Source organism: Saccopteryx bilineata, chromosome 1 (genome assembly GCF_036850765.1).
Source record: "Saccopteryx bilineata isolate mSacBil1 chromosome 1, mSacBil1_pri_phased_curated, whole genome shotgun sequence".
Lineage (NCBI taxonomy): Eukaryota > Metazoa > Chordata > Mammalia > Chiroptera > Emballonuridae > Saccopteryx > Saccopteryx bilineata.
In genome coordinates this window covers 388,820,423-388,837,711 of record NC_089490.1, presented here as the reverse complement: position 1 = coordinate 388,837,711, position 17,289 = coordinate 388,820,423, and the positions used below count along the sequence as shown (strand labels likewise).

At 54.8% G+C, this 17,289-nt stretch overlaps 1 protein-coding gene across 3 annotated transcripts; it reads left to right on the top strand.

Annotated features, from left to right (window-relative positions):
• Positions 1-7,317: 7,317 nt before the first annotated feature.
• Positions 7,318-17,220, top strand: PEX16 (peroxisomal biogenesis factor 16). 3 transcript variants are annotated; one of them, XR_010728109.1, is made up of 12 exons: positions 7,318-7,542; positions 7,820-7,855; positions 8,637-8,713; positions 9,059-9,192; positions 9,321-9,421; positions 10,195-10,275; positions 10,413-10,565; positions 10,667-10,739; positions 10,871-10,990; positions 12,600-12,664; positions 13,301-14,134; positions 16,243-16,416. XR_010728109.1 is itself a non-coding variant. In XM_066251364.1 (12 exons), the coding sequence occupies exons 1-12, from the start codon at positions 7,505-7,507 to the stop codon at positions 17,213-17,215; spliced, it is 1,155 nt and encodes a 384-aa protein (XP_066107461.1). In that variant the 5' UTR covers positions 7,411-7,504; the 3' UTR covers positions 17,216-17,220. The 3 variants fall into 3 exon arrangements, 1 of the variants encoding a protein (XP_066107461.1); XR_010728110.1 differs by having other exon boundaries at positions 7,411-7,616; XM_066251364.1 differs by lacking the exons at positions 13,301-14,134; positions 16,243-16,416 and adding exons at positions 16,840-16,913; positions 17,087-17,220 and having other exon boundaries at positions 7,411-7,616.
• Positions 17,221-17,289: the final 69 nt, after the last annotated feature.

Below are 17,289 nucleotides of genomic sequence, written 5' to 3'. Positions count from 1 at the left end.
TCCCCGCACCTTGCTCTGAGCCTATCCCCCTCTCGGCTGTTCTGGGAACTCATCTCCTCCCCCAAACTTCCCTCTGGTGGCAAGGCTGTGACCCCGCGCTCGGGGTGAAGGGACTGTCGAAATAAGAGGGCAGAAATGGTAGCCCTGGGGGTCTGGGACACCTGCTCTGGAGACAGGAGGCGGGGACACCTGCTCTGGGGACGGGAGGCGGGGCTGGCCTAGACCGACCTAACCCAGAGCAGCGGAATACCTGAGCCCGGCTTTCCTCCCTGCTCTCCTACCCGCTCCACCGCCCACATCCCAACCTCCCTTCCCTCCGCCCTCCCCACCCTGCTCAGTCCAGGTGGCTGGGCCGGGCCGGTGGGGGCTGGGACAAAACGGCCTTGTGAAGGTTGCCTCTTGCCCCAGGAACTGGCAAGAGACTTCACTGACGCGGCTGACCGAGGCCGCCTGCGCAGGGCCTGGGATCCCAACCTTTGCCTAGACGGTCGAGATTTTATGCCAGGCGCGGGCCTGGATCTCTTATCCGCTCACCCACTCCCGCAGGCACCAGCCTGGCTTCTACTCTGGAGGAGGTGGAGAGCACCGTGGACCATGAACCACAGACACGGTTGATTGAGCGTATGTGCCCCAGGTTCTGTGCTGTGGCTCCACAAGCTTCATCGCAGATAACTCTCTCATAAGTCCTGTGACACCCGCATTATCCTCCAGAGAGCTGAAGTGACCTGTTAGAACTCTGGGACTTCTTTCCCTGGCTACCCTGCGGGCGTTTCCTGCTGCTCCTCACTAAAGGTTTCCTGCCCCAGGATTTGCCCTTGATGTTCCTTCTGCCTGGATTCTGCCAGATTCTCACAAGGCCTGCTCCTCCTCCCACATTCCTAGGCTTATTTTCTTCCTAGCACTCTCGAAATTCCACCTTGTTGACTTGAGAACCTCTCTCCCCCTAGCTGGTGGCTGCCCGGGACTGGGTCCCCAGTACCCTTTCAGGGCCTGGCTGCAAACCAACTGCTAAATTTGTGCTGAAAGTGGGTGGACCCACTGGGCCTCACTCTGACTTGGAAAGGGGCTCAAGCTGGGTCTTTTAGCCCAACATCCAGCTATAAAAAGGAACTGAGAGGCCCCCAAACCCCTAAAAATCTATGGCAAAGCGCCACAGCTCGGGACCTTCAAGTCTCCTCTGAGAGGCCAGGATGCCTTTCTCTGGGAGATGGAGGTCTGCAAGGAAGGCTGTTGAGCTTTGGGCCTTTGGAAACCAAGGGCAGTGGTTGTCATGGAGACTGATGGCAGCTCTCTGTATACCTGGGAACTGAGAAGAGAGGAGGGGATGCAACGGCCACCCAAATATCTGGAGCTTTTAGTCTCTGGCCCCCTTGACCCTCATCTCTCTAGACTAGAGCTGGAGTGGGGGTGGCTGAATCCTTCTGCAAGGCCCTTAACAGAGACTATCTGGGGATCAAATGTGAGGGAGCAGATAGGGCACACAGTCCGGGCCTGGCAAGGGAATTTATGGGGTGGGGGGGCTGGGTCAGCACCTGGGTCTGCAGAAGAACTGTGGTCACTCACAGTTTGGCCCCACACCTTGCTCAACATTCAGGGGAAATTGAGGTGCTGAGATGCCTGCTGGGCCTCCAAGAAGTTCTGGTTGTGGAGAGGAAAGGGAGACTGGTATGGGCATGTAAAGGTGCCGGTCAGAGGCAAATTTAATGGTGGGCACACCAGGCGCAAAACCCCAACTTTACACTTTTTTTCTAATGACACCAAGTTTGGTTTCATATGTGCAATTTTAACATTAATAGTACATAGTATTTTTTATTTATTTAAAAATATGGTTGCCCTGCCTGACCAGGCAGTGGCGCAATGGATAGAGCGCTGGACTGGGATGCAGAGAACCCAGGTTTGAGACCCCGAGGTTGCCAGCTTGAGTGTGGGCTCATTTGGTTTGAGCAAGGCTCACCAGCATGAGCCCAAGGTCACTGGCTCGAGCAAGGGGTCACTCGGTCTGCTGTAGCCCCCCCCCCCCCCCCCCCCCCCCCGCCCAAGGCACATATGAGAAATCAATCAATGAACAACTAAGGACCGCAACAAAGAATTGATGTTTCTCATCCGTTGGGCAGGTAAAATATATTATGCTCACTTTGTTAAAGATGGCGCTGCCCATGTGGAAGCCCGTCACCCAGGTGATAATATTACTTGCCCTTCTTGCTTGGGATGGACGGACGTGATTATGCTAATATGTGTTGGGGGTGGGCTTTTGCGCCAAAAGGTTTTAAAAGGAAGAGAGATCACATTGTTGGGAGTGGGGAGAATGATTACGTTCTGGAGAGCAGAGAGAAGAGCAGGGAAAGGCCACATGGAGGAGAAGCAAAGCAGCCAAGGTGGTAGAATGCTGAAGGAGAAGCCAGTTTGTGCAGAGAGAGGGAGATGGGGATCCTCTAGAGGTGAATAAGGCTAGTGAGCTAGAAACCTTTGATTCTAGGAAACTCGGATAAGGCAGTAGTTTTGTAAGCACTGAATGAGTGGGTTTTGGAGCCCAGTGTATGTTTTTACTTGCCTGCCGGGTGCAAGCTAGGATTAAAGGTGATGGCCCACCAGTTCTTGGCTCTGTTGTTTCATTACCGTCCGTCCGAATCTAATACGAACCTGCATGAGCCAGGCAGCTGTGATGGTGGCCGTGGCTACTGGCTTTACATCATCTCTCTCCCTTCCTGTCTGTCTGTCCCTCTCTCTGACTCTCTCTCTCTGTCTCTGCCACAAAAAAAAAAAAAAAAAAGTTGCCCTGGCTGGTTGGCTCAGTGTTAGAGCATCTGCCCAGCCTGTGGAAGTCTCAGGTTCGATTCCCAGCCAGGGCACACAGGAGAAACGCTTATCTTTCCCCCTCTCCACTCTTCCCCCTCTCCTTTTTCTCTCTCTCTTCCCCTCCCACAGCCAAGGCTCCATTGGAGCAAAGTTGGCCCCAGCCCTGAGGATGGCTCCATGGCCTCCATCTCAGGTGCTAGAATGGCTCCTGTTGCAACGCCCCAATTGGGCAGAGCATCGCCCCCTAGTGGGCATGCTGGGTGGATCCCAGTGCATGCATGTCTAAGTGTCTCTGCCTCCCCACTTCTCACTTCAAAAAAATACAAAATAATAATAATAAAAATAAAATAAATATGGTTAACATGTATTTTTATTTTCCCCATCTCTCTCCTTTTTTAAGGGGCCTAATATTTTCTTCTGTGCCCAGGGTCTCAACCAACCTTTTTTTTTTTTTTTTTTTTTACAGAGACATAGAGAGTTAGACAGGGACAGACAGGAACAGAAAAATGAGAGGCATCAATCATTAGTTTTTCGTTGTGCATTGCAACACCTTAATTGTTCATTGATTGCTCTCCCATACGTGCCTTAACCGCGGGCCTTCAGCAGACCGAGTAACCCCTTGCTCGAGCCAGCGACCTTGGGTTCAAGCTGGTGACCTCAGGGTCTCGAACCTGGGTCTTCCGCATCCCAGTCCAACGATCTATCCACTGCGCCACCACCCGATCAGGCTAATGTTGTTTGTTGTTGTTTTTTTAAGACTTTATTTATTCATTTTAGAGAGGAGAGAGAGAGAGAGAAGAAAGGAGCAGGAAGCTTCAACTCCCATATGTGCCTTGACCAGGCAAGCCCAGGGTTTTGAACTGGCAACCTCAGCATTCCAGGTCGACGCTTTATCCACTGCGCCACCACAGGTCAGGCAGGATCTCAACCAACCTTAATCCACCACTGGTGCTGGTCTTCTAGGCCTGAGCCCTGCCCAACACTTTGCTGTGTGAACTTGAACTAGTCAGGCCCCCTGGTTCTGGACCTGTGTCTTCATCTGTACCTGTTGGACTGGTCTAGCTCTTTTCTTCTGTGGCTCAGGGCAGAGTTAAGGAGGGGAGATCCAACCTAATCTGCCCAGAGGCCAATCCAGCCCAGTCAGGTGACCAAATCCAGGCAGGGGCCCAGCAGGGAGGAGCTACACCTCCAATCTTTGTCTCTGGGATCTAATCAGGCCCAGAATCTGGAGAGGAAATTCAGGCAGCCTTCCTGTGGTCAACTTGGCTGGGCCCATGATCCCCTCCCAGTCCTTGAGGAAAGCGAGAGAAATAGGCTTATGCCAAAGAGCTCCTCGTATTCCATCTGGGGGAGGCTGCACATCTATTCTCCATGCCTCTCTCCTTCACAGAAGCACAGGATCACCAGCCCTGGGCATGCTAGAGAAACCTCACACCTGTCCCTCCTGACTCTCCACAGCCACAAAGGGGTGGAGAGGCACCCACTGGTGAAGTTTTGGGAAGAAGTTTACTAAATTGTGAGGTGCAGGGAGGAAGGAAGAAAGAGCCCCATACCAAATGCCTTGAGCCCTGGTCTCAATTTGATCCCAGTTGCTAACGTGACTCATGACCAAATGACCTCAATGTGTCACTGTTCCTGCTGGGCTATGGGCAGTAGGAGAGAGCACTGCTGTTGGGCAGGTAAAATATATTATGCTCACTTTGTTAAAGACTGCCCACGAGGAGGCCGTGGCCCAGGTGATATTAATGTGTGTTGAGAATCCTTGTAGCCTGGGGCTTGGTTTTGGGATTAAACCTTTCCCACCCTTTTTGATGTGGGGTGGTACAATCCAATCATGCCTCAGAGAAGTGACTTTGTATTAGAGACTTCCCTATTTTGTATATTGGATTAGAGGTTGTGAAGCTACAATATAAAATGGGGACGGAGCGGGAGCTTGCCCCCTTGGTTCCTGAGAGTATCATTAGAGGAGAGAGCAGAGAGCAGAGAGAGCAGAAGGAGGCCACGTGGAGGAGGCCAGGAGAAGCAGCCAAGATGGCGGAGTACTGAGTGAGATGCCAGTTTGTGTAGAGTTTGATGCTGGAGAAGGAAGGAGATGGGGAACTGAGGAGAATAAGGCTGGTGAGCTAGAAACCTTTGATTCTAGGAAACTTGGATAAGTCAGTGGCTTTGTGAGCACTGAATGTGAGTGGGTTTTGGAGCCCAGTGTGTGTTTTTACTTGCCCGCCGGGTGCAAGCTAGGATTAAAGATGACAGCCCATCAGTTTTTGGCTCCCTTGTTTCTTTACCGATTGTCCGAATCCAATGCGAACCTGCATGGGCCAGGCTGCTGTGATGGTGGCCCTAGCCTTGGCTCCTGGCTTTACAACTGCCACGAGAGACTTGCATTGTGGTCTTTTTGGCCAATGCCATGCTGTGTGACTGTTGGGCAGATAAAATGTATTATGCTCACTTTGTTAAAGATTACACTGCCCATGAGGAGGCCGTCGCCCAGGTGATATTAATGTGTGTTGGGGTGGGCTAAAGGCAGGCAGAATCCTTGTAGCCTGGGGCTTGGTTTTGGGATTAAGCCTTTCCTACTCTTTTTTGATGTGGGGTGGTACAATCTAATCATGCCTCAGAGAAATGACTTTGTATTAGAGACTTCCCTATTTTGTATATTGGATTAAGAGTTTGGATTTCTACACTATAAAATGGTGACGGAGCGGGAGTTTGCTCTCTTGGTTCCTGAGATTATCATTAGAGGAGAGAGCAGAGAGAAGAGAGCAGAAAGAGGCCATGTGGCCAGGAGAAGCAGCCAAGATGGCAGAGTATTGAGTGAAAGGCCAGTTTGTGCAGTTTGATGCTGGAGAAGGAAGGAGATGGGGAACAGAGGTGAATAAGGCTGGTGAGCTAGATAGAAACCTTTGATTCTAGGAAACTCGGATAAGTCAGTGGCTTTGAGAGCACTGAATATGAGTGGGTTTTGGAGCCCAGTGTGTATTTTTACTTGCCCAACGAGTGCAAGCTAGGATTAAAGACTATGGCCCATCAGCTTTTGGCTCTGTTGTTTCTTTACTGACTGTCCGAATCCAATGCGAACCTGCACTGGCCAGGCTGCTGTGATAGTGGGCCTGGCCGTGCCTCCTGGCTTTACAGTGACTTAGGACAAGTCCTTTCCCCTCCTTGGGCCTGTTATTCCTTATCTGTGGAAAGGAGTTCTTAGCAACATGGCAAGGCTGCTAAGAGTATGAGTGAGCCTGGCACCCAGGAGAAAGGATGCTGGTGATGCTTACGCCTGACTCCTGTATTCTCCAAGACCTTTACTTCTCTGGAGGGCCCTGGACACATCTCCCTGGGTCTTCATTCCTTGGCCTGAGTAGGGAGGGCAGCTTGAGTCCACACCGGATATAGAAGAAAACTCTACTGGGAAGGAGGCTTGGTGGAGGGAGTGCAGGATGGACTGTGGCTTCCTGGTTAGGTGTGTTGCTTTAAACGCCTAGATTCTGCAGTCAGACAAGACCAGGATTCGAATCTTTTTATTTTATTTTATTATTTTATTTTATTTATAGATTTTAGAGGAAGAAGAGAGAGGGAGAAAGGAGTGGGAAGCATCAACTCTTAGCTGCTTTTCCTATGTGCCCTGACCTAGCAAGCCAGGGGTTTCCAACTCATGACCTCAGCGCTCCAGGTAGATACCCCATCCACTGCGCCACCACAGGTCAGGCCAGGATTCGTATCTTGACTGGATTCTGAAACTGATCCTTTGCTTACCTGGAGGTAGTATCCAGTGGAGGGGATTAGGTAAAATAATGTATTACTATTCTCAGGGTATCAATCCTGCCACCACTGTCCGGAAACGCGTGGCCGAAAAGCGCTCTGAGATTGATCCCGAGATCAAGGACCAAGTCTGCCCTCAAACCATTTTACAGATGGGGAAACCCGAGGTCCAGAGAAGGGAAACTTTTGAGCTGAGAGCAGAAGCCCTGGCCAGGGTTTCTCCACGGAAGTGGGAGTCCAGGCGCGCGCTCTGGGGGGCAAAGTCCTTGCGGAAGCCAGGGCACTAATGGTGCTAGCCGGGGGAATCAAGCCTGCGTGGGATGCTGGACCCCTCGCTGCCTCAGTTTCCCCAGCACTACTCTGGTGGTAAACTGGAGACAACAAAATTGGCCACACGCGCGCCTGCGACAACACACTCCGACTATCCTGAGACCTTCTCGGTGCCTCCTTTACTCTTGACGAAGGATCCTTTCCGCGCGCTACCTCCCAGCCCTTTAAAATCCTGTCCTGCCGTTCGAGCCTCTCGGCGTTCTACTGGAAAGACTCTGGGCTCCCAGCCCCTTCTCTAGAATTTATACCCTCAGACTGCCCACGAGCTTTCCTGGCGCTGCAACTGCGCAGGCGCAAGGGCAGCCAATCCTGAAGGCGAAAAAGCTGAGTTCGATGGCGTTGGGCGGGTCGGGGGCGGAGAATGTGCTAACCAATGATTTGAAAGAGTGGAAAGGGCGGGATGAAGCCCGCAGTTGCTAGGCGCTACTCGGGTGGGAGGTGATTTAAGAAATGGGGTGATGGGGGTGTTCAATGGCCTTTCACGTCACCGTCCTTTCGAACCACGGAAGTTAAGCTACGGAGAGGCGGGTCTAGCACCGGAAGCAGGAAGGAGGGCGCAGGAAGCAGGGTGCCGCAAGCACTCCTACCGTCGGTCAGTGGGTTTGTCGATCCCCAGAGCAGGATGGAGAAGTTGCGGCTCCTGGGCCTCCGCTACCAGGAGTACGTGACTCGTCACCCAGCCGCCACGGCCCAGCTGGAGACAGCAGTGCGGGGCTTCAGTTACCTGCTGGCAGGTGCCACCCCGACCTTTGACCCATCCCTTTGGGGCTCTGACCTCTGACCCCACTGGCCCCCTTCCGGGTGGAGTCAGGGTAGTGATCACTGTGTTTGAGAAGTTCCTTCCAGGTTCCCGTAGGGCGTAGGGAGGGGACCTCCAGGGACCCAAAGACGCAGGGTGAGACAACGCTCACAAACACCTTCTGTGCCTTCTTCTCAGGTCGTTTTGCCGATTCGCACGAGCTATCAGAGCTGGGTGAGCTGGGCTCAGGGGTTGGTGGGGGCAGAGGGTTTCCCAGAGGGGTGACCACCCCAGGTCTCAGTCCTAGTGTTCCCGTTAGATCATCCTGCACTGTGACAGAATCGGACAAAGGTCCAGCGTCCACTCTGCTGGGCTATGTCCCCATAGTTGAGAAACATCTGGCTGGGGACCTTAACTGGTCAGACAGCTGGGCCAAGTATTTCCCTTCCTTTGCCCCGTTAATCCTCCATACAGTGTATAAGGTGGGTACTATTGTGCTCGGTGTCTACTTAAAGGGACAGAAGTTCATTCAGATTAGGGAACAGCCACTGATAATCCCAGAAGCAGGATTCAAATCCAGCTCTCCCAGATTCCAAGATCCCCGGACTATACCTGCCTCTGTAGTGTTTGCCCAGTGAGTACTGGAGGTTTTGGTTCTGAAAGGATGATCTGGGTTTTGAAAGGTGGAGATGGAATAGACTTTCTGGGACAGGTTGCAGAGAAAGTGGAGGCCCAGAGGTAGAACCATACATCTGTGGCTATTTGAGGCGCAGTGGGAAATTCTGGGCTGGTTTGTCACTGAGATCAAACCATCCTGTCTTGTTCCACTCGTCCACATGAGATCGTTTTGGGAGTATGGAGCTCTGAAGAAGTTGGCAGGGAGGCAGGTTGGTTTCCACATAGCCCATGGGTGACTGAGCCCAGTAGGTGATAGGTGATCCATATAGCTCTGGGGACAAGGGGAGGTGGCGGAGGCTGCAGAGCCAGCCTCTCAAGACCACACTGTACCCCCCAGTGTACTCCGCTTCTAACCTGCTTGTGCTGCTCAATGATGGGATCCTACGGAAGGAGCTTCGGAAAAAGCTGCCAGGGGTGAGACTTCAACTGGGAACTGAGGGCGGGAAGCATAGGGACTCCAGAAAGAAGTAGTAACAACCAGCCTGTTGTGTAGCACGTTATGGTCTCATAGAACATGAGACATGTCTACATCCATTCGAGCCTCAAGTGGTCCCATTAGGTAAAGTGTCAAGGTGTCAGTGTCTCCATCTCAGATGACGAGACTGAGTTTCAGAACCATGGAGTAGCCTGTTCCAGGTAGAAAACTCAGGCCTACACATCTGCAAATGGGAAAATCTGCCTCTCCTGTCAGAGGTGTCCCCTGGGGAGGGTCTGGGGTGAGGGGGTGCCCTTTGACCTCTTGGCCTGGGGTTCTTGCAGTCGCTGTCCCAGCAGAAGCTGTTGACATGGCTGAGCGTGCTGGAGTGTGTGGAGGTGTTCATGGAGATGGGGGCTGCCAAGGTGTGGGGTGAAGTGGGCCGTTGGCTCGTCATTGCCCTCATCCAGCTGGCCAAGTATGTTGGGACTGTGGAGGGCAGGCCCTGGGTGGGGGTAACCGAGGCCAGCTGTAGAGATGGCAGAACACCCCTGCACCCCTGCCTGCCAGTCACTGTCCCCCAACCCTTCCACACTCCCAATCCAGGGCGGTACTGCGAATGTTCCTGCTCATCTGGTTCAAGGCTGGGCTCCAGACCTCGCCTCCCATCGTCCCACTGGACAGGGAGACCCAGGCACAGGCCCCGGGTAAGCTGCTTACCCATTCTGGAGTGGAACTGCATGAGACTAATCTGTGAATTTAGAGCTGACCAAGTGAACCTTGTCCAATCATGGAGCACATCTGTCTCCACCAACTCATTTGTTCTCATCACCCTGTATTTTATGAAAGAGATTAGATTGGCAGAATCGGAACTTGAAGTCAGGACTTCTGACATCAGAGTCCTCATCCTTTTTTTTGTGGGCTACGAGAAGAGGGGACAGAGCGTCAGCAGGAGACACAGATCCTGTGAACCTCGTCACTGGGCCTGGCTCTGTATTAAGAACCTCAGGCTCATGAGGCAGGACACCCCGCAGATCTGTCCCTTCTGGCCTTTGGGCTCATCACCTGTTGGTCTCTGAAGCTCACTCTCCTGACTTTGGGTGGGGCCAGTTCTTTGTTTCTCCTCATGATCGTATTAAAGCCAAAGACTGAGAAGATACACCCCCTCCAGTGCTGTGGTTTCTATGGAAGTGTTTGGGCCCTCCTAGCATTCTTCCAGTCCCTTGGAAGCCTGGGCTCTGGCTGGGTCGTGTGCCACAGGTGATAGTGACTTCTTTTCAGGCCAGGGAGCATGACAATGCCACCCACCATGGACAGGTTCCAGGTTGAGCCATGGGCCCTGCTACAGTGCCATTGACTTAGCTGCTGCCTTAGTTTGGGCTCATCTGTTCTCCTCTAAACCCACGGACGTTCATTCACAGCAGACGTATTCTCTGCATACTGTCCCTCTGAGAGCATGGCCTCTGTCTGTCCCTGCTAGATGGTGAGCGCAGTGGCGGCAGCCAGGAGCAGTCCTATGTGGGGAAGCGGTCAAACCGAGTGGTGCGAACTCTCCAGAACAGTAAGTGTAGGATGCGAACAGAGCAGACTGGGCATCGGTGCTGAGGTCATCGTGGGCCTGAAAGCCTGGCTCTCATCATTGCCACCCTCCCCTCGCCCTGGCCTGGGCCTGCCGGTTGATGTTCCTTTGTATTCTAGCTCCGTCCCTGCACTCGAGGCACTGGGGAGCCCCCCAGCAGCAGGAGAGGTGGCAGAAGCAGCACCAGGAAGAACTGAGTGTCACCCCCACCCCACTGGGGCTGCAGGAGACTATCGCAGAGTCCTTGTATATTGCCCGGCCCTTGCTGCATTGTATCCTTAGCGTGGGGCCGCTGGCACTTGGGGGTCGTGGTTAACGGAAGTGGGCAGGGAAGGCCCTGTGCTAGAGACATCCTTGACGCCTTGGCCGTCAGTGCTGAGCCTGGGCCTGTGGGGTCAGCGGTCGTGGAAACCCTGGCTCCTGTCTGGTGTTGTGGATGTGACCAGGTGAGCCTGGGCCTGTCTGGGGCTTTACTCCCTCCACTGGGTAACATGCTATAGGCATAGCCTCACCTGAGCAGGCAGGGTCCCCTGCTCCTTCTGTTGCTGGCCCTAACCGTGTCCTTTCCTCTTCCCAGTCTGAGCCTCCTGAGCGACAGGAAGGGCCTGACCCGTAGGGAGCGGCTGGAGCTGCGTCGCAGGACCATCTTGCTGCTCTACTACTTGCTACGCTCCCCGTTCTATGACCGCTTCTCTGAGTAAGGGCCCTGCAGCTAATAGTGGGGCCCACCCCAGCAAAGGAGAGTGCCGGGAGTGGGGCGGTGTCCCAGCCCATTTATGGGTGCCTTCCTCCCTCCCTCCTTCCCCATCCCAGGTGCTTTGAGCATCTGCTATGTGCTGTCCCAGGGTGTGGTCACTCACTCATTTATGGGATCCAGCCTAGCCTTATTCTCTGAGCTCTTGGAGCCACCAGCCCATGCATGTAGGAGCTTAAGCAGTTGCTAGCAGGAGACACGAGGGCCATGCCACAGTGATGGTAGTGGGTTCCGGCTTTCCCCACCTTCCAGGTCATTTACACATTGTCAAATAATTTGGCTTATCTGCACCTTTTTTTTTTTAAATTGACTTCAATGAGAGAGGAAGGAGGAGAGAGAGGGAGAGGGTAACATTGAGTTTTTCCTTTATGCCCCGATCAGAGATCGAACTGGCAACCTCTGCGTTTAGGGTCGATGCTCTAACCAACTGAGCTATCTGGCCAGGATAATATCCACACTTCTTACAGGAGGCACTTGAGGTTCAAAGAGGTTGGGCAGCTTAAACACAGCCACTCAGCTAGTCAGTGGCAGAGCCAGATCCCCACCTCCCTGTTCTCTCCTGGCCTGTCCCTGCCTTGCCCACCCTCACTCTGTCACCAGTGTGGGCCCAGAGTTGGTAGCATAGCCAGACACTGAGGCCTGCTGGGGGGTGGGTGGCTCAGGGTCAGGTCTCCCACAGGCGTGTCAGGGTGACTGCCTTAGGTCAGACTGAGAGCTGAGGAGGGGCCCCTGTATAGCAGCGGGGGCTGTGAGACAGACTGGAGGTTCCCAGGACTCCTTTGTATAGGTTTTAAAAAGTACACTGCTCAAAGACTAGAATATTAATTGGAATTGTATTTCATATTATGGCCATGCAGTCTGTTGCTTTCTGACACATTAGAAAGCCAGTTTCTGTCTTGTGATAGCACCTCAGTGGAAATAACCTGGTCTGGCACTGCCTATTTTCAGACTGGTCTGAAAGCTTGTAAGGTCCTAAAGCCAAGTCCGACTGCCTACTCTAGAGGCCTCCAGAATCCATGACCACCCCCACAAAGTGCTGGCGCTTCACAGAATATTCTAGCCCAGTGTCTCAGTGAGGAGTTTTGAAATGGTACTTGCAGAGGTGGTGTCCTGGGCTGCAAACCCCCAGTCTGGCTCGCCCTGCAGCTGACCTGACCAGTGTGGCACCCTCCGAGCTGTGGCCTGGACTGGGAAGAGTCGAAACCAGGCAGAGAAACTCCTCGTTTCCCCAGAGGACAGGAGCAGGGTGCAGTCTGGGAAGGCACAGTCTGTCTTCCCCTTTTCTTATTGTCACAGAGACAATACAGTCTCTGGAGCCAGGCTCTAGATGCTCGGGAGCACCCTAGGCCTGTGGCTGGGGGAGGGCAGGACCAGAGCGGGAGCCAGAGCCGTGCCCAGCATTCTGGTCCTTTGGGGTCTGCCCTTGCTCCGTAGTTAACTCCGTCTCGTGATGCACTGCCGGTTGTCAGGCGGTCGGTGGAGGCTTCTTAGCACCCTCAGTTGCAGGGACCCAGATGCCCTCTCAACCTGCTCCCTGCTTTTCTCCTTGCAGGGCCAGGATTCTCTTCCTGCTCCAGCTGCTGGCCGACTACGTCCCGGGCACTGGCCTGGTCGCAAGTAAGCATGGGCAGGGTGTGATTATTACAGGATGCCGTGGATCTCATGCATGGGCCTGTCCCCCGACTGTCTTCTCTTTTTCTCCTTCTAATTTGATTACTAGCACAACTGAAAAAGAGGGAGCAGGAGGTCAGGGTGGGTCAGAGAGGGCTCCCTGGAGTGGGCCGGAGTGGGCCGGACTGGCCCGTGGAGCGCAGGGTTGGCTGGAAGGGGTGTGTCCCGTGGTGGAAGTGTCAGATCTTATCGGGCTGCCAGCCTTTTCCCTGCCTCAGTGTCCTGAAGTGATAGGAGACTGGTGGAGGCTGACTGGGGCATCCATGGTGGCACTGAAGCCCACTGGGCCGTTCAGATTCCACCCCAGCTGGGCGGGCAGCATCTACAACTGGACAAGCCATGCGGTTTCTCTGAGCCTGAGACTCCTCGTCTGTAGAAGGAGACAGATCGCCGCTGATACTGCCTCCCTAGGGGGGAAGGGGTGACAGAGTCGGGCTCCTGGCTGTGCAGCTGTGAGCAGCTATATTTGAGTGGCAGTGGCTGTACAAGGGCCCCAGGTAGAACAGAGCCAAGAGTCTGGCCCTCGGTCCCATCCCAAACTTGTTCTGTCATTCCCTTTCTCTTCTCTCTCTCTCATTGCAGGGCCACTCATGGATTACTTGCCTGCCTGGCAGAAAATTTATTTCTACAATTGGGGCTGACAGACATCCCGGGAGCGGGGTGTGGGGAGGGGCAGGGGGCGCCTCAGCCCTTCAGTCCCCTGGGCCCCTCTGCCCTAATAAAACTGACTCAGTAACCAAGCCTGTGGCCTGTCTGTGCCCACAGCCTAGGGCGCCAGGCACTGCCGCCCAGACCACGCTCTGCCCTCAGCCCTGGCACCACCAGAGCTGCTCTAACAGCTCTCGACTTTGACAGCGCCCTCTGGTGATGGGGCCACTGCAGCTGCACCTACCTTGTCACAGGACCAGGAAGCCTCTGCTAGGCCTGGGACCTAGGCCTGGGACCTAGGCCTGGGACCCGGGTTCCTTGGCCACAGAAAGCTGGATGCAGCCTCGGGCCTGGGAACTGCTTGCCGTGGCGGCTGCAAGAGTGACTGCCTCGTGCTCACCCTCCCTGCTGACAAACTAGGCTGAACCGAGGCAGTGGATGACAGCTGCCCATGTGTCTTCTGGCCAGAGCCTCTGTCCCTTCCCTGCAGGGCCCTGGTGCTTGCCAGCCTCGCTGTGAGGGAGCCTTGTGAATGGTGGGCCTGGCTCAGTGCAGGATGGTACCTCAAGGCCTGAACTCCAGTTGAGAGATTTCTCCTTCGGGAAAACATCAGGCTCCAGCAGCGCTGGGCTTGCAGCTGGGCTAGGATGGCAGCCTGAGCAGCTCTGGGAGAGAGTGGGTGCAGGTTCTGCCTGGTGTTGCCCTTTCCTGCCCTCTGCCCCCTTTACCCTGTGAACAGACCATGCAGCTGCTGGAGTTTCTAGCCAGGTGGGTGGTTCCCAGGTTCTGCGAGAGCTCGTCTGCATTAATATCTGCTTTATCGCTCCTCCCAGACCCCCAGGTGGAGGGCTTTCCCTGACTGCTTCCCTCTGGTGCCCCAGAAGCCATCCACCCCAGGCCCTGGGCTGGGGAATGGAGGGACTGTTCGGTGGTCACAGCTTGAGACCTGCAACCTTTTGCTGAGTGTAACAAGCGTTGCTGGGCACTCGCTCTGTAGTGGGCTCTGTGCCTTGTGGTTTACGTTCAGAGGTAAGGAAAGCACAGATCTTGCCCCAGCTCTCACCAGTCAGTGGAGACAGGCGTGTAAATGCACAGTGCACCGAATCCCTGCAGCAGGTAGAAGCGTGTATGGGAAGTTGTCTAGACGAGTGGGTGACTGGGTGTGTTCCTGCTCAGGCTGATGATTGGGGAAGGCCCACCAGTCAGGGAAGCCGCCATTCAAGCAGGCTTTCTAACTGGTAGAACTCCAGCTAAGTTTTGATGGACAGACTGGAAGAGGCCTGGCATGCAAAAACCAGCAGGGTGTAGAGGGAGGGAGTGGGATGAGTCTGGAGGGGCGGTGAGGGCCAAATCCAACAGGCCATCCCTTAGCAGGCGAGAAATGAGGACCTGCCTCTGTGAGGCAGTGGGGAGGGGGCCTGCTTCAAACCTCATCACCGCTGCCTGGTGCAGGCTGGGCTGAGGGCACAGGTGGTGCATGGGGAGGGACGTTGCTGGTGGAGACCCAGAAGTGGATGGGGCCGAATTAAGGCCCTGGCAGGGGATAGAGAGGTTTAGGAGTAACCCAGGCAGGCCCTGGGCCGCGTTCTGGATAGAGGAAGAGGTGGCATCTTTGAGGCAAGAGGGTCAGGAACTCAGGGTTCTTGGTTCCCAGCAGGGGTGAACTTTGGTGGGGCAGGAGATGGGCATTCAGGGCATAGAAAGGCAGGGAGGTGGTCAGTGAGAAGGCAGTGTGTAGGCTCAGCCTCCAGGCCACTGTGGACCAGGAGGCAGGGCTGGAAATGGGGGGGGGGGGGGCTTTTCCTCTCTGGGCCTGGGGCACCGCAGCAGTTGCAGGAGCGGGTGGACCCCTAGTAGATCTGCTGTCCTAGAAGCAACTGGGTTTCCTAAGCACAAACCCCCAGCTCAGCCCTCGGGTTCTAATCCCATAGCTCTGTGTGGGCTCGGGTTTGTTTTTTGTTTTTTTTCTTTTAGAGAGAGAGAGGGATAGATAGGGACAGACAGACAGGAATGGAGAGAGACGAGAAGCATCAATCATCAGTTTTTTGTTGCGCATTGTGACATCTTAGTTGTTCATTGATTGTTTTCTCATATGTGCCTTGACCGTGGGGCTACAGCAGAGCGAGTAACCCGTTGCTTGAGCCAGTGACCTTGGGTCCAAGGTGGTGAGCTTTTGCTCAAACCAGATGAGCCTGCGCTCAAGCTGGTGACCTCGGGGGCTCGAACCTGGGTCCTCTGCATCCCAGTCCGACACTCTATCCACTGCGCCACCGCCTGGTCAGGCATCGGGTTTGTTTTTAAAGCACTGCTCCAGGGCTTCTGCAGCAGCCAGGTCAGCCGCAGGGGCGGAGCAGGAACTGGACAAAGGGCCCCACAGCTTTGCCTCAGGCCTGTGAAGAGACTCCAGTACACTGTTGCATTGCATTTATTCATTCAACAAATATTTACTGAGCACCCACTAAGTGTCCTGTGCTGAGGCTCCCGGGTACCTGCTCTCTGGAAGCTTCCACTTCAGAGGAGCAGGCCCAGGCTTTGTCCCCTAACTTGCAACCCCTCTGTCCATCCTTTGGAGGCCCTAGGCCAGGCTATCCTAAGCTGTAGGGAGCTAAGTGGGAAGTCCCTCAGAGTGTCCCCCTCCTCAGTGGAATCTGAGCTGGCCAAGGCTGAGTGACTGCTCTGGTCTTTTTAGCCAGCAGGACCTTGGGGACTACAGAGCTCCTGGAGAGAGAGGCAGGTGCTGCTGGCAGCAGGAGGCAGGGACAGGCTGCGTGGAAATGGGCAGGGTTCTGAGCCATGAGGATTCAGAGACTGACCTCTGCTGAGGGCCTACTGTGTGCTACACTCTGGAGACATTATATATGTACCTTACCTTACAGATGAGGAAACTGAGGCCCACAGAGATTAAGTGTGTCCACTGGCAAGAGGCAAGGTCGGGATTTGAATTGAGAGCTGACTCCAAAGGTCTGTGTCCTTAACCCTTGGGCAGTGGCACTAGAGCAAGATGTGACTTGGCCCCTGCTGACCCACAGTGCCAGTGTAATCAAACAAAACCAACCCAGCGTGGAGCTTTCTGGCCTAGTCAGGAGTCGGTGCTGACGATGAGCCCTGGAACTAAAGTCCTTTGTGAGGTGGCCCTGGGGGCTGGCAGTGGGTTCCATCCTGCGGGGGAGGGGCCGGCAGAGGCCGGAACACAGGACCCGAGGAGACCATGGCTCTGTACCCCAGGGCTGGGCTGAGTCTCTTCCTCCTCAGCCTCATTCTGGCAGCAGCACCCCTCCACGCCCAGCAGCTGAGGTGACTCCTGGGAGCACGGGTCCGGGGCCACAGGGCCCAGGGGCCTGGAGGATGGAGGGCTCTGCCACGCGCCCTCTCCCCAGAGGGGGGGCTGTGCCTTTATCCTGGCTGTCCCCTGCTTCACAGGGAAGCGACAGTGGCCTCGGGGCCAGTGCTGAGCACCCCATCATCTCCCACAGGCCTCAGCAGTCTATTCCTGAGGAGTTTGCAGCCCCTTTGGAACTCCCTCAGCCGCTGTCCGGCCTGGTGGATGGTAGGCTCTCAGATCCCTCCCCTTCCTCTCCTTCCCCTCCCCTGAAGGGGGAGACATGCCCCAGGGAGGCGCCAGCCTCAGCGTCTTATCCCAAAGAACATCTATTCAGGGGCGATTTCAGAGGACTCAAACCAGATTGCTCTTCCCACCCATGCCCTCTTCTCTCTCTTTAGACTATGGGATCCGACCCAAGCACCCACAGCGGCTTCGCCCACTCCTCTCCCGGGCTCAGCAGCGCAAGCGGGATGGACCGGACATGGCTGAGAACTATGACACACACCTGTGACGGGAAACCCTTATAAAGCTATTCTGTGCAGCGAAGGCTGGGGCTTTCCTGGGGTGGAAATGAGTGGGGTGTGGGAAGGGTCCAAGGAGA

What these genes read in the sequence shown, in the direction of transcription:
- PEX16 (XM_066251364.1), top strand. Translation starts at nt 7,505, where the DNA reads ATGGAGAAGTTGCGGCTCCTGGGCCTCCGCTACCAGGAGTACGTGACT. An exon ending in CTTCAGTTACCTGCTGGCAG is followed by an intron (nt 7,617 to 7,819) that starts GTGCCACCCCGA and finishes CCTTCTTCTCAG; the next exon opens with GTCGTTTTGCCGATTCGCAC. An exon ending in TGCCCGGCCCTTGCTGCATT is followed by an intron (nt 10,566 to 10,666) that starts GTATCCTTAGCG and finishes CTTGGCCGTCAG; the next exon opens with TGCTGAGCCTGGGCCTGTGG.